Source organism: Procambarus clarkii, chromosome 53 (assembly GCF_040958095.1).
Source record: "Procambarus clarkii isolate CNS0578487 chromosome 53, FALCON_Pclarkii_2.0, whole genome shotgun sequence".
Lineage (NCBI taxonomy): Eukaryota > Metazoa > Arthropoda > Malacostraca > Decapoda > Cambaridae > Procambarus > Procambarus clarkii.
Window position 1 is genome coordinate 10,536,798 of NC_091202.1, and position 18,602 is coordinate 10,555,399.

General features: G+C 46.1%; 1 protein-coding gene across 1 annotated transcript in view; it reads left to right on the plus strand.

The window, feature by feature from the left end:
• The window catches only part of LOC123767097 (mitochondrial translation release factor in rescue), a 98,104-nt gene that overhangs the window by 54,514 nt on the left and 24,988 nt on the right, over positions 1-18,602 (plus strand). Inside the window, exon 2 of the mRNA XM_069304725.1 lies at positions 6,182-6,614. Coding sequence (XP_069160826.1) covers positions 6,191-6,614 — 424 coding nt within the window. The 5' untranslated portion in view covers positions 6,182-6,190. The remainder of the gene's footprint in view (positions 1-6,181; positions 6,615-18,602) is intronic.

An 18,602-nucleotide genomic window follows, 5' to 3' on the forward strand; every position in this document is an offset into this window, starting at 1 on the left:
TTATCTGTTAGATTAAGGACCTGCCCGAAACGCTGCGCGTACTAGTGGCTTTACAAGAGTGTAAATACTGTACTATCCAATGTATTCTCGCAAACCCAATGTACCTTCTTGTATATATATAAATAAATAAATAAATAAATAAATAAATAGTTGTGGCCATGCCTGCAAAATGTAGGAGAGAGTATCCTAGAAATGTCATCAGTACCTGATGTTATAATGGAAAGGGACTTCCCCTTCCAAACACTAACACCTCTCCTCCTTCCCCCCCCTCTCCCCTCATTGTCTTTCATACGCCAAAATGAGTCCTCAATAAATGTAAGATATACTGTAGTACAACATTTGAGTAGTATTCTGTATAAAATGTATTTTAAGTTAATATTTCTGTGGAGAGCTACTTCAGCTTCCTGGAGCTACACCAAGATGAAGTGCATATATTGGACCATGGCAACAGTCAGTTGATGGAGTTCTAGGCCTACTGGGGACCAGAGCCAGAACCTGGGCCCCCCTTCAAGGAGAGGCACAAGGAGTAATGGCCTAAATACACCCCCGTGTAATTGGAAGCAGTCTTTGTCTGCCATCTACCCGGTCAGCCATCCAGAAAGGTAGGAATTCCTAAACAAACCACTGGTCAAAAATTGCAAACTGAAAGCCGGACTAGCAAGCAGAACTCCCCAATCAAAAATAAGCAAACAAGCATAATGTCACCATAACCGCCGTGCTTCCGTCTGCGCAACCCCCCCACCCCAGGAGACGGACGGGGGGGGGGGGGTCCCAGACCTCAATGCCGGCTACTCTTCTCAGTTCAGAAGGCTGTTGTGTTGGTGGCGGTCGATTGACTCTGGCTCCATCCTTTGAGCAGTACTGCATAGCGGTGTTGTTCAGTGTTGGTGGAGTGCGAGCCAGGAGTAATATGAGTACTTGGGCTGCATGCACCTAAGTCCACCTTCCCTATGTGCCCTGTAAGTACTTCCTCTTGCGGCCTAGGGTTATCTTCTCTGAGCCATTTGGGAACTACCTCTGCGAGGTTCTGTTGCTGCTCGATGATTGCCTGCCTTTGGGGTTCAGCTGGGAAGGGGGTTCTATGTCCTGTTTGCCCTTGGGTAGGAGGTAGTTTTGTCACTGTCTGGGGCATGGGGTACTGTGCAGCTGTCTGATATATGCATAGTGACCAATTCTGGTCCCCCTGGAGACGTTTGTCTTTTTGCAGGGTTTTTGTTTTGCTTTGTCTGGTGTGGGTCTGCCTGGTGTGGCTGTAAGACCACTTGTATGATTTTGATGGCTATCCACTTGGTCCCAGTGCTTGCACATGTTGCAGGCGTTCAGCTTTTAGTTAGTTTGCTTGGTAGCTCTGGGATAACCAGTTAGCTGTACCTCGCCTGGGCTTCCCTTAGCAGTCAGCATAAGGGCCCTGGGATCCCCTTCCCCTTTGGGGCTCCTTGGTTTGATGGAGGAGACCTCTGAGTCCCACCTCGCTTTATGCAAGTTTGAAGATTGCTCTTCAATCTGTTCCCTTGACTCAGGGTGACAATCATTGTCTTTGCCTCCGCCATGCTGCTTGTTGGGTCAGTGACACCTTTGACACTGAGTCCTGCGAGTGGTGTTCCTTGCTTGTACTCCAATTCACCCAGTCCACTGAGATTGATATTCGGGTGCAAGCGTGGTTTAGGCTGCTGCAACGCACAAGGTTGCTTCCCTTTCCGGATGCCCCTCAACTGCCCCGCTTTGGTTATAGGGACCCGGACTTGGGGGTTGTTAGTCGCCTCAACTTTGGTTTCATCTGTACCCTCTAGTCCTTCCTCTGCTGTGGTTCATCCTGCTCAACCCCCTCTGCTCCCGGCTCTCAAACGTCTCTCTTGAGCGTTTCGAAGTCGGGGCAGGATTTGCCTGGTGGTGAGTCTCGGGCAGCTTCAGGGATTGCCCCGTCCAGATCGGCAGCAGAGGCATTCGAGCCTGTTCCTCCTGTTGGAGCTTTTAGGTCACGCCAGCAGGACCCCTTCATCCCTGCTTTTCCGGTGGACTCTCTTTCTCCAAAGACAGAGGGTTTGGAGGACGGCTCGGCCCTGGATCCTGACGTGGAGGATCCCAGGGCTGGGGAAGAGTTGACTTGGGGGGCTTGGGCCCCATTTGACCCCGCTTGGGTGTTGGTACCTTCGGTGCGGGGCTTCTTGTTACAGGGTGAGGGGTTTTCCTCTCCCCCCCCTCTTCCTGTAAGAGTTTAATATGAGTTCGGTTCTGGGTTCCCTTGGGTTCCTCAATTTCCTCTTTCCGGAGGTTTTCGGCTTCCTGCATCCTGCTTAAGGAGGTTTGGGAGGCTTTTGCATCTTACCTCCTGTGAGACCCGGATTTCGCCTTGATAATGGATTCTTCTTTATTTGAGTTTGGTTCCTCTTTTCCTTACTAGGTGCATTACGAGGTGCCAGAGTCTTCCAGGTTGGCAGACTGCAATTTTTTTTTCATTGGGGGCGTGGTATGCGTTCTGTTAGATCCTCGCTTTAGGTGGGGGGGGGGACTACTCCGCTGGTTCAGGTTTACCTGGAGGGGGGGGGGGGGCGAGTTTGAGCGCCTCAATGCGTACTTTGTTCATCCCTGTTCTTCCTCGCGATGTCAGCCAAGTACAGCTTCATGTGCATGTTCCTGCCCTTTCGACATCCTTGGTGGCTGAGGACTTGCGTGCCCATGGGCATTTGGCTTCGGTCTTGCACATTTTTACCTGCATAAGGGTCGTTGGCCCTTTCATGATTCGGGGGGGAGGCTCGCCCTGTTTGCCCAAGCCTGGTCTCACGATTTATGCATGTTTCAGGTCATTTCTTCCGACCTCCTGTGGCGTTGGGTGGCTGCTCCTTCGGGGATGGGGGGGGGGGGGGGTTTGAAGCTGGCAGGGCAAGCCTCTTCTGCACTGTTTGGTCATGCTGGAGGAGGTACACTTGGGCGTGGTCAAAATGCCAGTGTCCTTCAGGTAGGTTTTCCGCCTGTTCCAGTGCCCTAATGGGACTGTGCGGATCTGAGGTTCATTCTGGACATTCTTTTGCCCCTATTTTCGGATGACCCCTCTTTCCCAGGTTCGGCTTCTTTTGGAGCTGGACACTTGGATGGTGTCTCTGGACCTCCGAGTCGCATATTATCACAACCTGATTCATCCGGGGTTCAGGGACTGGCTCGGTTTTGTTGTAGAGCATCATGCTTACCGCTATCGTTGCCTTCCATTCAGCTTGAATCTGGCTCCTCGCATTTTCACATGCCTTAGCCAGGTCATGGTGGCTCATTTGCGTCTGTTCTGGTTCACACGCCTTACCCGGTTCGGGTTCTGGCCTACCTCAACGACTGGCTGGTTTGGGCCTCCAGCCGGTCCTCGAGTCTGCTCGCCAGGGATTTGGTTCTTTCCCAGCTTGCTAGGTTTGGGTTCTTGGTGAACTTGAGGAAGTCCCATTTAGTTCCCTTTCAGGTTCGGACTTCGCTGGGTCTTGTGTGGGACTCTCAGACCATTTCCTTTTCTCTCCCTCCAGCGGCGTTGCTGCGGCTACAGTCCCGCCTTTGGCTGTTTTTAGAACGAACCTGGGTCACTCGTCGGTTGTTCGAGCAGCTGTGCGGGAGTCTAAACTTTGCCGTTGTGGTCTACCCATCGGGTCGGCTCTGACTTTGGCAGCTGTTCTGGTTCCTTCAGGGATGTCTTTTTCCTCATGATCGCTGGGCTTGGACCCCGGGAGGCCTTGCGTCGGCTGGCTTCCTCTAAGGGTTTTTTGGTGTTCAGTGCTGTGGCGCCTACCAAAGCCCTTGCTCAATGTATTCACGGATGCGTTATATCTCTACTGGGGTTTTGTGACCAGTACTTACCGGGCTGGGCAGGGTCGGTGGGATTTGTCCTTCCGTCAGGCTCACAGCACAGTCGGGAGTTTGCGGTGGTTTTGCTTTCGCTTCAGAGGGTTCTCATCGCTCATGGATCAGTGATCCAGCTCCATTCAAACTGCTCCCTTGTGGTTCATTGCTAGACCGTGGGGGTTCGATGTGGTTCTTGGCTCTTTGGAGCTGGTCGCTTCGGGTGACTCGTCGCTGGATTCTTGGGGTTTGGCTCTCTGGGCGGTTCATACCCAGGGAGTATCTAACGCCCTAGCGGACAGTCTATCTCGGTTCATTCCCCTGTCCATGGAATGGACAGTTGACACCGACTCTTTGAACATGAGGTCCAATCCGATCCAGGGTTCTTTCCGTGGCTCTGCCTCTGTCAGCAGGTTGGTCCGGTCCGGTGCGTGGCTGGTTCATTCTTCTCCTCTGATCTTCGCATCTGGTCTTTCTAACGTGGGTTTATCACCACTAGTATGGTGATTAGGTGGCTTCATTGGTGGTGTCCCACCTGCATGTTTTTTCTCGGCAGCAATATGTAGTTTCCTGGCAATAATTTCATCAATTATTGTCTCTTCGTAGGTTGTCTTCGATTTTTGATCGGATTGTTTTATCCTCTCTCTTGGCTGTTTCAGGACCGTCATCTTATGCTAAATACTGTCGCCTCATATTGTGTGGCGCTGGCGGAGCCGCTTCTGCTTGTATTCAGGGTGGATGTCACTTCTACTCTGTTCTGCAAGCTATCTCGTGTGTTGTTTCACCTCCGTCCTGCATTAGATTGGGTGTGCTCTCTTCTCTCTTCTCCTCGGTTTGTGGTGGACCCTTCGGTTCAAGATTATTTTTCTAAGTCTCTTTTCTTGTCGGCATTAACCTCTGGGGGTCAGGGAGCTTCATACTCTCCTCCAGCGCAGAGGTTTTCTGCTCTTTCAGTCCTGGTGGTCGGTTTGTTAGTTTGCAGCCTTCTCCTTTTTCTGGTGAAGAATGAGATTGCTGCTTTCCGGAAGGGTCCGTGGGTTGTTGATACTTGCTTGGTTCGGCCGGGGGTGCATCATGTCTTGTGTCCGGTTGCGGCTCTTTGCTGTTACTGTACTTACGGGCCACTGCCTCGGTGGTTGGGGATGCGCTTTGGGTGGACCCTGTTTCCCTCCTTCCCTGTTCCAGGGCACGGGGTCTCCCAGGTCGTCCACAAGGTCATTTGGTCCAGCCAGCTTGCAGTTTATCCCCGTGCCCATGACGTTTGTAAGTTTGTGGGTTTTGGTTGCTGTTTTTCGTAACATGTCCAGGGCTGACATTCGGGCACCGGGTTTTTGGAGATCAAACAGGGTCCTGGCCGCATGGTGCCTTGTTAATGTTCCTGGCCCTGCTCGGGCGTGTGTAACCTTGGGTTGCAGGTTGCAACCAGTTGTCTCGACTTCAAGTTGAGGGGCAAGTGGCAACCGGCTCCCGGGTAAGTCCCTCTTTTTCTTGTTTTTTGTTAGGTAACTCTGGGGAGTCAGAGGGGCTCTCCACAGAAAACCTGCATTTAATGTAATGGAACACCATTTTTTGGGAGAGTCCCAGAGGCTCCCTAGCAACCCTCCCTCCTTCTGGTCGGCATTTTTTCGCGTTTTTGACATTCAGCCTCTGAACTGGGGTTGGATAGCTGGTGCTGGGGGTCTGGGGCTTCCCCTTCCCCCTTCCAGGGAGATTGGAGCTGCGCAGACAGCAGCACAGCAGCGATAGTGACATGCTTGTTTTTGGTTTGGGGAGTTCTGCTTGCTAATTCGGCTTTCAGTCACAATCTTTAGCCAGCTGGGGGGGGGGGGAGCCGGTCGGCCGAGCGGACAGCACGCGGGCTTGTGATCCTGTGGTCCTGGGTTCGATCCCAGGCGCCGGCGAGAAACAACGGGCAGAGTTTCTTTCACCCTATGCCCCTGTTACCTAGCAGTAAATTAGGTACCTGGGTGTTAGTCAGCTGTCACGGGCTGCTTCCTGGGGGTGGAGGCCTGGTCGAGGACCGGGCCGCGGGGACACTAAAAAAAAAGCCCTGAAATCATCTCGAGATAACCTCAAGATAGCTGTAGTTTGTTTTGGGATGCCTACCTTTCTGGGTGCCTGACCCGGTAGATGGCAGACATAGAATGCTTCCAACCACATAGGGGTTTCTATAGGTCATTGCTCCTTGTGCCTCTCTGAGGGGGCCAGGTCTTGACTCGTGATCCCCGGTAGGCTAGAATGCCATCGAATTGACTGATGCCACGGTCTAATACATACATATCAGCCCAGTAAGCTCCAGGAAGGCTCCGGGACTCTCCTACAAAATGGTGTTTCATTACATTCAACACTGGTTTTTTCTACTTTTCAGGGGTTAAAAATGTGGCTTCAACATGTGTTTAACTGGCACCTAAGAAATTGTTGGCAAAAGTTTTTAAATTTTCAACATAATATAAATGTAACCAGAACTGCAAATGCAAGTATCTACTCTCCCTGCATTTTTGCAAGGGAAAATAATTTGTACAATAGAAAACGTTCTGTATATGATAAAGAAACGATTTATTTTATTCAAAGGTATTTTCACATGCATATGGTGAATCCATATCTATCTTCACGTACAAATATATATCTATTGAATGGACTACATACCAGCACATTTAGTCTCAATAAGAATATAGATAAATCAAGAGTACCAATTCTGAATGAGAAAGATCTGGAAGAAAGGTTTGTTAGAGGGAGTGGACCAGGTGGACAGAGTGTTAACAAGACATCAAGTGCTTGTGTGCTGAAGCACATACCTACAGGTGAGAGTTACTCAATTATGGGTTAAGTATCTAAAATTATTAATTTGTTATAGAAAGGTAAAGTTAGTTTAACCCTTAACATGCTCGGGGTTTAATATCCTGTCATCCCCACAGGCGCATGTCATTTTGAAAAAAAAAAAATGATTTTTTCTTCCTAACCTGTTAATTTGTGTTCACTGATCACGGGAAAAATAATAAAAAAATCATAAGTGGCATATATTGCCCGCTATAGGGCGGGGAAGTCTGGCAAATTATAGGCACTGACTCAGCGTGCGTCCCAGGCGGTCTGTTGCTCGCAAGCTGTCAGGCCGGAGTTGCCACAAAGAGATAATTACCGAATTATTTCAATGTCTCTGATTGATTTTTCATACTTTTTTTGCTGTAATATTATTCAATAGTGTGTAGTTTGATATATTTATATAATAAAATGAGTGAATCATTGCTGTACTCAAAAATATGGTGTGCATATTGTTGATTCAATTATGTTCATCAATCAGTGAACAAATACTTTGTCGGTTATTACATTATAAGCACAGGTTATATATAAGTATCTGCATGTTTTGTTCACTATAACGAACCACTAAGTAGCTATTATGAATCAAAAAGTAACTAGGAGTGACCGCCGTGTACCAGCCAGCCACTCCCGCCCTCCCTCCAGTCATCTGACTCACCAACATTCTCCTCCCACAATAATGTTTTTGCTATAATTCACTATATACAGATGTTATATATAAGTATCTACATGTTTTGTTCACCATAACTGTACATCTAAGCTTGTATGGTGAGTAAAGGCACAAAGATGTGGCTACTCACACAGTCAGCTGATCGGCGGCTGCCCTCAAGGCCAGACACACTAATATTTCTCCTCCAACAATACTGTGTGGTGTTATTACGCTATATACACACATTATATATAAATATCTACCTGTTTTATTCACCATACTTGTACAAATAAACTGGTATGGTGCCCAAAGACCATCGTGGTAACCAGTAAACAACACTGTCGTCTGCACGGTGGCGTCGTGCAGACGACGCCACCGCCCTCACCAAAATGGTTGCTCCAAACCTCTTGCTGTTTATACCCTCTATACACACGTTATATATAAGTATCTACATTTGTGTTCACCATAGCGAACCACTAAGCTGGTATGCTGAGTGCAGTCAATAAAAGGTGGCCACACACAGTCAAAAGACATCGCCACCACCCTCCCTCCCACAGCATTACTCCTCCCTCCATGGCGCACAGCGCTAAATATCACCACAATCCTGCTATTATCAGAACCCTGGTCAGTTTTATTACAGTCAGGGGTCTTCTGTAATAATATCATCGCTACATAATAGCATGAACAAGTATAATTTGGCATTTTTAGGCGATGCTGTGGTCACAAGCTGAACAGCAGTGCTGTTAGCTCATGCTGCGTGCATCAGGCTTGGTTGCTCACTCAATACTGAGGCCAATAACACCCGGGAGTTTGGCCCACGATTTTTTTTTAAAATGGCGTCTGTTTACAAGAGCCCTGATGAAGGTGTGGTGAACCCCGTGTATCCGCGGGCTGTTTAAATCTTGCGTAGTACTCCAACACATCATATGACGTGATGCGCAGTTGACTGGAACAACGTCCAGCACGTCATATGACGTGATGCACACTTTAAGGGTTAAAGTAACTTATTAAATTTGATAAAATAATTGTTTATTTTATTTTCAGTACAGGTATTATAATGTTCACATACAGTACTAATGGTTGAGCATCATTGAGCACAGAACCTCACATATGAGAACCTGTCTTTCTTCAATCATTTCTTGGTGTGGGATTGGTTTCTGTACCTGATGTGGAGCTGGGACCATACTTCGGCATTAGTCTTTTTTTTTTTTTTTTTTAGTTTGGTAGTTTGGTTCATTTTCCGCTTCTTGACTTTGTCATTGCAGGTGGACTTTCCTTGATTGAAAGGAGGTAGCCCACTTTTTCATGTCTTTCTCTGGGTCTCTTCCTTTACAGAGGTCAATGTAAAGGAAAATAGGCTTCTGCCCTGTTTTGGGATGTAGGGACATGGCAGCTCCATATTCGGGTTTCCCTTTTATCACTGGAATTGGTGGTGGTAGGCCAAAGTGTTCACCTCTGCTCTTTTGCAGTGCAGCAGGTTTGGGCTGTTTTGGGAAGATCTCAGTCTCATTTCTGGCGTTCCCTCTTCCTCAGCCCTCTTGGCTGTTACCATTCCAATGCTCACCATTTCTGTGGGTGAGGTTTCAAATTTAAATGAAGCTCATCATTCCTATTATCTTTTCATGTTAGATTCTCTCCAGGAGCCTGCTTGGAGATCTCCCACCTGTTCACTACCCTCTTTTCTTCTATTTGCTGAGGGGAGCCCCTAGTGGCTTCCTGAAGCTGCTATGCTGATATAATGCCAAACTACTAGGTGCCATCAGTTGCAGAGTTTTTTAGGCCTACCAGGGACCACAAGCCAGAACCTGGCTCTGTCTAGAGAGGTGCAGGGAGCAGTGGCGTGTGTAATAAAATTTCTATGAATTTATTTGTGTCTGCCACCGAGGAAGGCACCCAGAAAGTCACAGAGATAAAGCAGACCACTGCTGTTTAGAAACGAGATTGAAGCCTCCAAACTGCAAAAAGAACTTCCCAACAAAGCAAATAATCCAAAATTCAGGAACTTAGTGCAAACTAGTTCACCCTACCTACCCCCCCCCCCCCTTCATTTGGGGGAGTTGGGAGGCAGCCCAGGCTAGCCAGCTGCTCCACCCTCAGTTCTTTGCTGGTGGTAGAGGTGTGTGGTGTTCTCCCTGTCGCTCTTGCTCCAATGTCTTATTTTGTCAGCTAAGTAGGGTATTGCCCTTGTAGCTGTTCCTGTCCACTTTGGTACAGTGAGAGTCAGATCTCATCTCCATGTATGAGCACTTGGGACTGCATGGGCACAGGGCTGTCTTCCCTGGCCACACCTTTAGTGCTGCCTAGGCACTGCCAGGGTTACCTTCTCTGGAAGGTAACCCTGGAATGTTATGTTATGGAATGGAATGTTAAGGTATTGCCCCTTTAGGGGTCCTCTTTCTCACTCATGGAGGCCCTCGTCCTAGGTGAGTCAGTGGTCTTTGGCTTTGTCTTTTCTCGGGTTGGGGCAATTTTGGCTGGCGGGGCGCACTGTGGTTCATACTTTATTTTATTTTATTTTATTTTATTTATATATATACAGGAAGGTACATTGGGTTTGTGAGAATACATTGGATAGTACAGTATTTACATTCTTGTAAAGCCACTAGTACGCGCAGCGTTTCGGGCAGACTTAGTATGAAGTGGACTTAGGAAAATAGGCAATTTTATCAGCGACCTTATCGGCATGCCAAGGTCGGCCTTCGCAGCCTTGTGTTGCTGTGTTGGCCTACTATTCTCTCTTTCCTACTCATATTCTTCTTGGTCTGGTGTCCCTTATCTTTCATTTCTTTGTCATTATGTTCCTATCAACAGATTTATTTTCCTCTCTGTTTTCTCTTACCCATTCTGTTAGCAGCAGATATCAAGAGAGCCTATTTTTATAGGTGTTACTGGAGTAACATTCCCAGTGCCTGGAAAACCCCTGCGGGTTCCGTAGTCCTAGTGGTATTCACACCTTCCTCACTCTTGCTTTGAGTGAGTTTTGGGGTTGAGCGTCGTCTGTGCCATGTGGTGACACTTGGTCTGTCTGCCTCCATTTGCTGCCTTTTGGGTTGGTGACACCTTCGACCCTAAGTCATAGCGACTGGATCCCTTCATGTTACTCTCCTGCTGGCCCACCTGTTGAGGTTTGGGCTTTTCACACAGTGACCACTTGCATCTGTGGTGTTCAGTTGGCAGCGGTCAGGGTTTTGTGCTTAATTGGATGCCCTGGAGCTGCCTCCAGTTAGGGTCATGGAATTGGAAGTTTTTCTTCTATGATTCTGTCAGTGCCTTCTCATCCTTTTCTGAAAAAATGAGTAGGCGCCGAAAGGGCGGCAACTGTCAAAAGGGCGAATATCGCCCTTTCTTTCATTTCTCCCCCTACTTCCGGCCTTGAAACATCTGAGGGTTTTGAAGTTGGTGATGGGGTTTTAGTTCGATATGTGGCTCGGTCAGCTCCCGGGGTTGTCCCATACGATATGGGCCTGGAGGCAGTTGAGCCTACTGGACTTATCAAGGCTTCTGTGTGCGTCTTTACACTTACAGTAAAAAAAAAAAAAATGAATGACACAATGGACACAATTTAAGGCCAGCCCTTCTTCCTTTGAAGCCTCTCTTGAACTCCGCTTCTCTATCCTGGGTGGTGGGCGTTGAACCTTTGGCTCTGCCCTGGGACCCCCTGACAGTTATTTCCGGGGCTTGCGGGTAGTCAGGTTTGGGACCTTTGGGCCCTTTTTGACTCTGTGGCTGCTTATGCATTCCACAGTGGAACTTTGGCTACAGGATTTTTTTTATTTCCCACCTCCATGTATGTTTCTAGTTGGGTGTAAACATTCCCCTGCCCATTCCCTGGATATGGTTCCGCAGGCACAGGGCCACTGAGGTCGGCACCCCGCAGGTACTTGCCTCTCGGGTCCCTTCATGGCGGTGTGGTTGTGGGGGTTTTCTTTTTTTGCTTTCACGACTGCAATGCGTACGTCGCCAGTGTACATGTGGCAGATGCTTCACGAAGCTTTCGGAATTAGCAGAATAGAAAATACGAGAGCAACCGTACAGGGCCTGGGAGCAAGGTCGAGTTAGAGTCCTTGAGGGTCTCTTCTCAGACTAGCCTCACCTGGTCCTGCTCCACGTTGATCGTTGGAATCTCCTCAATGATTTAACACTTTAAGGGACTCCTAGGGTCCTCATCACATTTATAGTTTAGTGAATAATAGGCAACTCGGTGTTGAAGACACCTAGAGCTGAAGGCTTGAGTAATGTTGGCAGTATTCAGAAGTGGTTCAACGGAAACACCGCATAAAGCTTAACAGTAGTTTATTTACTAACTTAACCACTAATACACAGGGTGCTTGATTTACTTTAGATTGGCGTCAGCAAAGCTATGGTTGTACAGGTATTAGCGAGACTCTTGACGTCTGGCTAAATGACTCGTATCCACTCATGGAGAAACACCTAACTTAACACAATTGACAACCAATCATTAACACGGCAACCTAACTGCCGGTATGCAAAGGGATCACAAGAGTTCCAACCTGATACTCGGTAATGATGATATGCAATAAATCACAAATACACTGTCATTGGGACAGGCAATAACATGCACAATAATATTATCACACAATAACTAAATGTGTGGTGTACTGTATGTGAAACTCACATTCACAGACTAGTGAAATGCAGCGATACCACACAGATAAACACGCATTCACCGTCGATTCACCTATAACCTGTGACAGGTATGAGAAGGTGAGAACTGTGGTTGATACCTCGTTCAATGAGCAGTAGCAGGAGTGACGTCATGAACACGCCACGACCACGTCATAGCTGTTATTCTTCCATCGCGCCGGTTGAGGTTGACCTCAGGGTCACACTGTCGCCTCGCAGGCGTCCCTCTCCTCTCTCACGGTCTGCACCGGCCAATGTACCCACTGACCCTTGGTGGCAAGTATGCTTAACTCCCTGTATCTACTTCCTGCCTGGACATACGGTGGCCTCTGTATTATAAAAGTGTTCCTGGTTAAGTGGGCATTCTGGAGATACCCGACATGCCAGGTCACTATCCAGAGTTAAGAGAAATAGGCTTGTGCACGAAGATCAGTGCACTGTAATATAGGAGAACATAGACCCCACACAACCTATATATTATGTGAGAAATCTTTAAAGAATTTTGATAAAGAAAGAGATCTAGGGGTGGTTCTAGATAGAAAACTATCACCTGAGGACCACATAAAGAATATTGTGCAAGGAGCCTATGCTATGCTTTCTAACTTCAGAATTGCATTTAAATACATGGATGGCGATATACTAAAGAAATTGTTCATGACTTTTGTTAGGCCAAAGCTAGAATATGCAGCTGTTGTGTGGTGCCCATATCTTAAGAAGCACATCAACAAAGTGAAAAAGGTGCAAAGACATGCTACTAAGTGGCTCCCAGAACTGAAGGGCAAGAGCTACGAGGAGAGGTTAGAAGCATTAAACATGCCAAAACTAGAAGACAGAAGAAAAAGAGGTGATATGATCACTACGTACAAAATAGTAACAGGAATTGATAAAATCGACAGGGAAGATTTCCTGAGACCTGGCACTTCAAGAACAAGAGGTCATAGATTTAAACTAGCTAAACACAGATGCTGAAGAAATATAAGAAAATTCACCTTCGCAAATAGAGTGGTAGACGGTTGGAACAAGTTAAGTGAGAAGGTGGTGGAGGCCAAGACCGTCAGTAGTTTCAAAGCGTTATATGACAAAGAGTGCTGGGAAGACGGGACACCACGAGCGTAGCTCTCATCCTGTAACTACACTTAGGTAATTACTGTGCACTGCAGTGAGCCATTCAAGTCAGCTGTGGGAGAATCTTGAGAGACACTCTCTCTCAGTGGTTTTCTTTTGTGCCTCCTGCACGTTCCTGTCCTGCCTCTTGTGATTTGGGTTCTGGTGTACCTGGCCACCAGATGTTCTCTTGGTGCTTTGTGCCATTTTGCTGTTCCCTCGCTCTTTTATGATGGAATGATTTTAGCTGCACTTTGGGCATCTCTGAATGGTCTTGTGCTTCTTGTTGATTGCTTGTTGCTCCTGATTTGGTTTAAACCAGCAAAAAGTCAACCCGTTCTCGCACTTGCTTATACTCAATATTGGCTTATTTAATAAGTGCATATGTGACATATTAATTGATTGTGAATATTTTAGTTTACCTTGAAAAGCTTCATAGAAAACACCGACCTCACCTAACCTTCTTAGTATGTTAAGATAAGCATCTTATTGCTTCTTAATTACAATTATTACTTAACCTATACCATTGATAGGTTAAGTAATAATTGTAAATAAGAAGCAATAAGATGCTTATCTTAACATACTAAGAAGGTTAGGTGAGGTCAGTGTTTTCTATGAAGCTTTTTGAGGTAAACTAAAATATTCACAGTCAATTAGTATGTCACATATGCACTTATTAAATAAGCCAATATTGACTCTAAGCAAGTGCGAGAACGTGTTGCAAAAAGTAGAACCAATTAAAAATGGAAATACCTTAGACCTTATTTTTGCAATCAATGGTTAACTGATTAGGAACCTAATAATTACAAATACATGTTACTCAGATCACAACCAAATCGAAGTTCATGAACAGTGGAATATTGCAGCCAGCCTCAAATCCAAGAGAAGGAGAATTCAGCAAGTTCATTTTCAACAACAAACTGATAACTGGAAACGAATAAATCAAGCCCTCACAGAAATATGCTGGAAAGAACAGTTAGATAATGCAAATTTAAAACTAGTGCTTAGAGAAAATAAGCATAGCAGCACTAGAAATATGTGTAAGGCACATATCCAAGGAAATGTCTAAGAAAATGAGAAAAGGACGAATGAGAACAGCATTCCCTCTATAGTTGAAGAAAACAAATAGCAGAATATTTCAAGCACTCCACTCTATTCCAACAACGACAAGGAAGACTATGTAGGGAAATAAAAATGATCGCACTCAAGATGCAAAAATTATATAAAATCCAGGAGAGGCAAAGAGAGCAAAATGCCATAAGTGAAAAAGAGAGGACTCCAAAATACTTTTTCTCCTATGCACAAAACTAGAACAAAACTACATTGAGCATTGGGCCCTTGCTCAATGGTGATGGAACTTTCACAGATGACAACAAAGAAATGAGTGAAATACTGAGGTTTCAGTACGATTTTGTTTTCAGTGGACCCCTGAACACATTGAAGATCAATAATCCAAAGGAATTCTTCATGGATGTGACATCAACATCGAACCATTAGATGTCACCCTAACCCCACTGGACTTTGAAGTAGCTATAGACAACATGCTGTTACAGCCCTACTGGGACGCAACCGGGTTCTTCTCTGATGGTAGTAGAGTTTGGAAATCCGGCCCCAAGTTAGTAGAGGCTTTCAAGGGGTGTGTTCCGTAATGCAAGTCAAAGCTATCAAGGAAGGTACATTAAAGACAAGTATTCTAATTTATATATATATATATATATTCCCACCACCGTAATTTAAAGTCATAAAAGGGAATTATTACTACACAATGTACAATGAGGTCTCTCTCTCTGAAGACGCTCAACACTCGGCGATGCTTCTTCTAGGTAGCCCTGGTCTCGGCTTCCGTGGCTCACGATGAATCCACGATAACTATACGACGAATCTACCCTGGCCACAGGCCAGCCAAATCACAGTCCCACTGGGTGCCCCGTCGTGATGGCCTTCAACCACAATCCAGCCTGTAGCTGGCAGGTACCGGTCAGCCTCACTGTCAGGACACTCCACAACTGATACTAGGGTTACAAGCCCTAGGCAGGAGCCTCGTGTGACCCGCTGATCACTCTCCTCGTTAAGCACCACAGTGGCTAGTCTCTTCCACCAGCCAGCCCCGGATAAGGCGATTCCCGACACTGCCACGCCTCAGGCAGGCTATTACACTCTCAACAGAGTTTGTCCGGGGGTGGCTCACAGCTTCTTCAAAGCAGACTCGTGAAGAGACCTTGGCTGCCTTGGGTAGACTGCCCCATCGTCCAACACAGCAGTCCCAGGTCGACTCTGCAATCAGACACGTCATTAATGCTGGGACGCTTCACTCACAAGCTTAGACAGAAACGTCCACCTCTTCACTCCATAGATGGCGTTCACTGTCTAAGCACCACCTCATTAGAGGTCAGCAGCGGCTACGTCGTGAGTCGACTAGGACAGGAATCCAACACTTATTGCTGGCCTATCCTGTCACCACTAGATGGCGTCGTCCATTTGGAGTGGGTTTCGGGAGCAGACTCACAGATGGTGTTGTCGTCGCTGCTCCGTGCTCCGACGCTGGACTCGGGTCCGTAACACATGCCCATTTACTCTGTACTAGGCCCGGGATCCTGAAATTCTATATTCATGAAGATGTGCAAAACACTGTTACAGGCCCTAAACATCTCTTGGAGAGGGAGCCTAGATACCGGTGTTATCCCCGACATACATTAAACAGCAGAGATCATGCCACTTCACAAAGGAGGAATTAAAGCTAATACAAAAAATGATAGACTAGTAGATCTAACTTCACACATAATAAAAATCTTTGAGAGAGTACTAAGAAATAAGATTACAAATCACATGGAATCACAACTACATAATTCTGGACAACATGGGTTCAAAACAGGGTGCTCCTGCTTGTACAGTTGCTAGACCACTATCACATGGCCTTAAATGCTATCAGAGAGGTAAAACACAGATGTGCAGACAATGAGTCGCAATAATATGGCTGAAGATATAATGACTAAACCACGCATCAGACGATGGAGAAACTACAACGTTACAGTTCATCCTGGACCATTATCAAGTGATGTGTTTGAAAGAGAGTTGTTGTTTTAGATTTAGCTACTCAGAACAAAATGTCCATGTAGCATGGACTATAGTGAGCCCGTAAATTGAAGGGCCTATGGCATGCTGGGAATTTTTTTTTTTTAATCTACCAACCTACAGGTGTTGGGTGGCACACCACCATACCCCATGCTCTGTTGGGTAGCACAGTGCAGTGGTTAAGGAAGGCACTCGCCAGCCCTACATAATAGTTGGTACAGAAGAGGCAGTGGAACATCTAACAACTTATGGATTCAAGAATATTATTTAGGTTACTCTTGAAGTAAAAATAATTTACACAAAGGTTATAGTTTTATGTATGCAACATACATGGCTCCTGAATTTCTGCATCTTAACAATGAAAGATGTGCTAAGAGGAACATTGTATGTGGTAAAAAAACAAAGCCAGATTGTTGCCTTGTTAAAGGGTGAGGCTCCAGAAAGAATTTTTGTGCAAGGACTGGGGTTCAGGAAAGTGGCAAAATATATTGAGGCGCCCGTACTATGCATGAAGTGTTCTCATTGGGGACATATGGCTTGGAAATGGCAGTTTGACCCCCAGATGTCAGTACTGCGGAAAGAAGCGCGACTCGCGAGAGTGTAGTCAGGATTGAAAAGGAGAAATATTCTTGCCATCTTGCTGCAATTGTCGAGGCATCCACAATGCTGGTTCATCTCTATGCCCCATAAAGCCTCACATGAGAGATTCCAAGCCAGCACCCACATGTAGGGTAAATAAAGCTCTGAATGAAGGCAAGATCGTACAGCTGGAACAAGGAAGAAACAGTGGAGAGACAACAATAACCCCTGTGACCAACATTTGGGAGAAATTTAGTAATTTTTGGCTTGTCAAAGGTCCCCCCATTTTCCTTGATGTTCTTTTCTAGGTATATTTTATAACTCAACACAGTTTTGGCAGTTGCAGCTTTGGCAGGTAGGTGGGTGCATGGGTTAATAACTCTTTGGGTGAAAAAGCATCTTCTTTTCTCAGTCCTACATTGTGGCTTGTTGAGCTTGAAACCATTGCTCCTTGTTTGTTTTACATATGACCTTCTGAAGAAAATATTTGGATCGACGTTCTTTAACTTGTTCAGTATTTTAAGTTTCAATGATATTCGGCCTGTCATGCCTGGTTTGCAGTGTTGTTAGTCCTGTAGCCTTCAAGCGTTCCTGACACGGGAGATGACTTGGCTCATCTCAGACTTAGCAGTTATGTCTTTCTGAAAATGAGGTCGTCATGCTTGGATACAGTAATCCAAATGGAGGTTCACCAGAGATTTATACAGTCGAACTATTACCTTCTTTTTCTTATAGTCAAAAGTATGCTTGATTACCCCAAGAGTTTATTTAGCTTTTCTGATTACTAAAACCTTGTAATCTGCTTAACCCTCAAACCGCGCATATCATATATAAATGATATCGGTGACAAAATCGAAACCGCGCACATCATTTATATATGATTTCGTGTCTAGCGCTATAATTTAAACGCCCCGCCTGGGATAGGGGCAGCAATAGTACAGCCACGACCGATAGTTGCCAGATGCCACCTAGAAAAAAAATCCAGGCCAACATTCTTGGGTGTTACAGTGTCAGTATTGAGCAAGCCACCAAGGCTGGCTCATGCAGCACGAGCTCACAGCACCGCTGTTCAGCTTGTGACCACAGCATCGCCTACAAATACCATAATATAAATGATACTGCTATTATTTAGCAGTGATAGTATTACTGAAGCCCCCTGATTATGATAAAACTAACCAGGATTCTGATAAAGCAGGATTGTGGTGATATTTAGCGCTGTGCTCCATGGAGGGAGGAGTAAGGCTGTGGAGGGAGGGTTGTGGCGTTGTCTTCTGACTGTGTGTGGCCACCATTTATTGACTGCACTCACCATACCAGCTTAGTGGCTCGCTATGGTGAACACAAATGTAGATACTTATATATAACGTGTGTATAGTGTGAGATAACAGCGAGAGGAGTAGGTTGGGAGCCGCCATTTTGGTGAGGGAGGAGCGTCGTCTGCACGACTTGGCATGTTGTCTACTGATGGCCACTATGGTCTTTGGGCACCATACCAGCTTATTTGTACAGGTATGGTGAATAAAACAGGTAGATACTTATATATAATGTGTCTATATAGCGTAATAACACCACAAACAATATTATTGGAGGACAGATATTAGTGCGTCTGGCTTTGAGGGCGGCCGCCGATCAGCTGACTGTGTGAGTAGCTACGTCTTTGTGCCTTTACTCACCATACAAGCTTAGATGTACAGTTATGGTGAACAAAACATGTAAATACGTATATATAACGTCTGTGTATAGTGAATAAATACAAAAACAGTATTGTGGGAGGTGAATGAGGGTGAGTGAGGTGGTGTTGAGGGAGGGAGTGGCAGTGAGTGGCTCGCTGGTGTTTGGCGGTCACTCCTCGTTGCTTTTTGACTCACAAGACCAACTTAGTAGTTCGTTATGGTGTACAAAACATGCAGATACTTATATATAACCT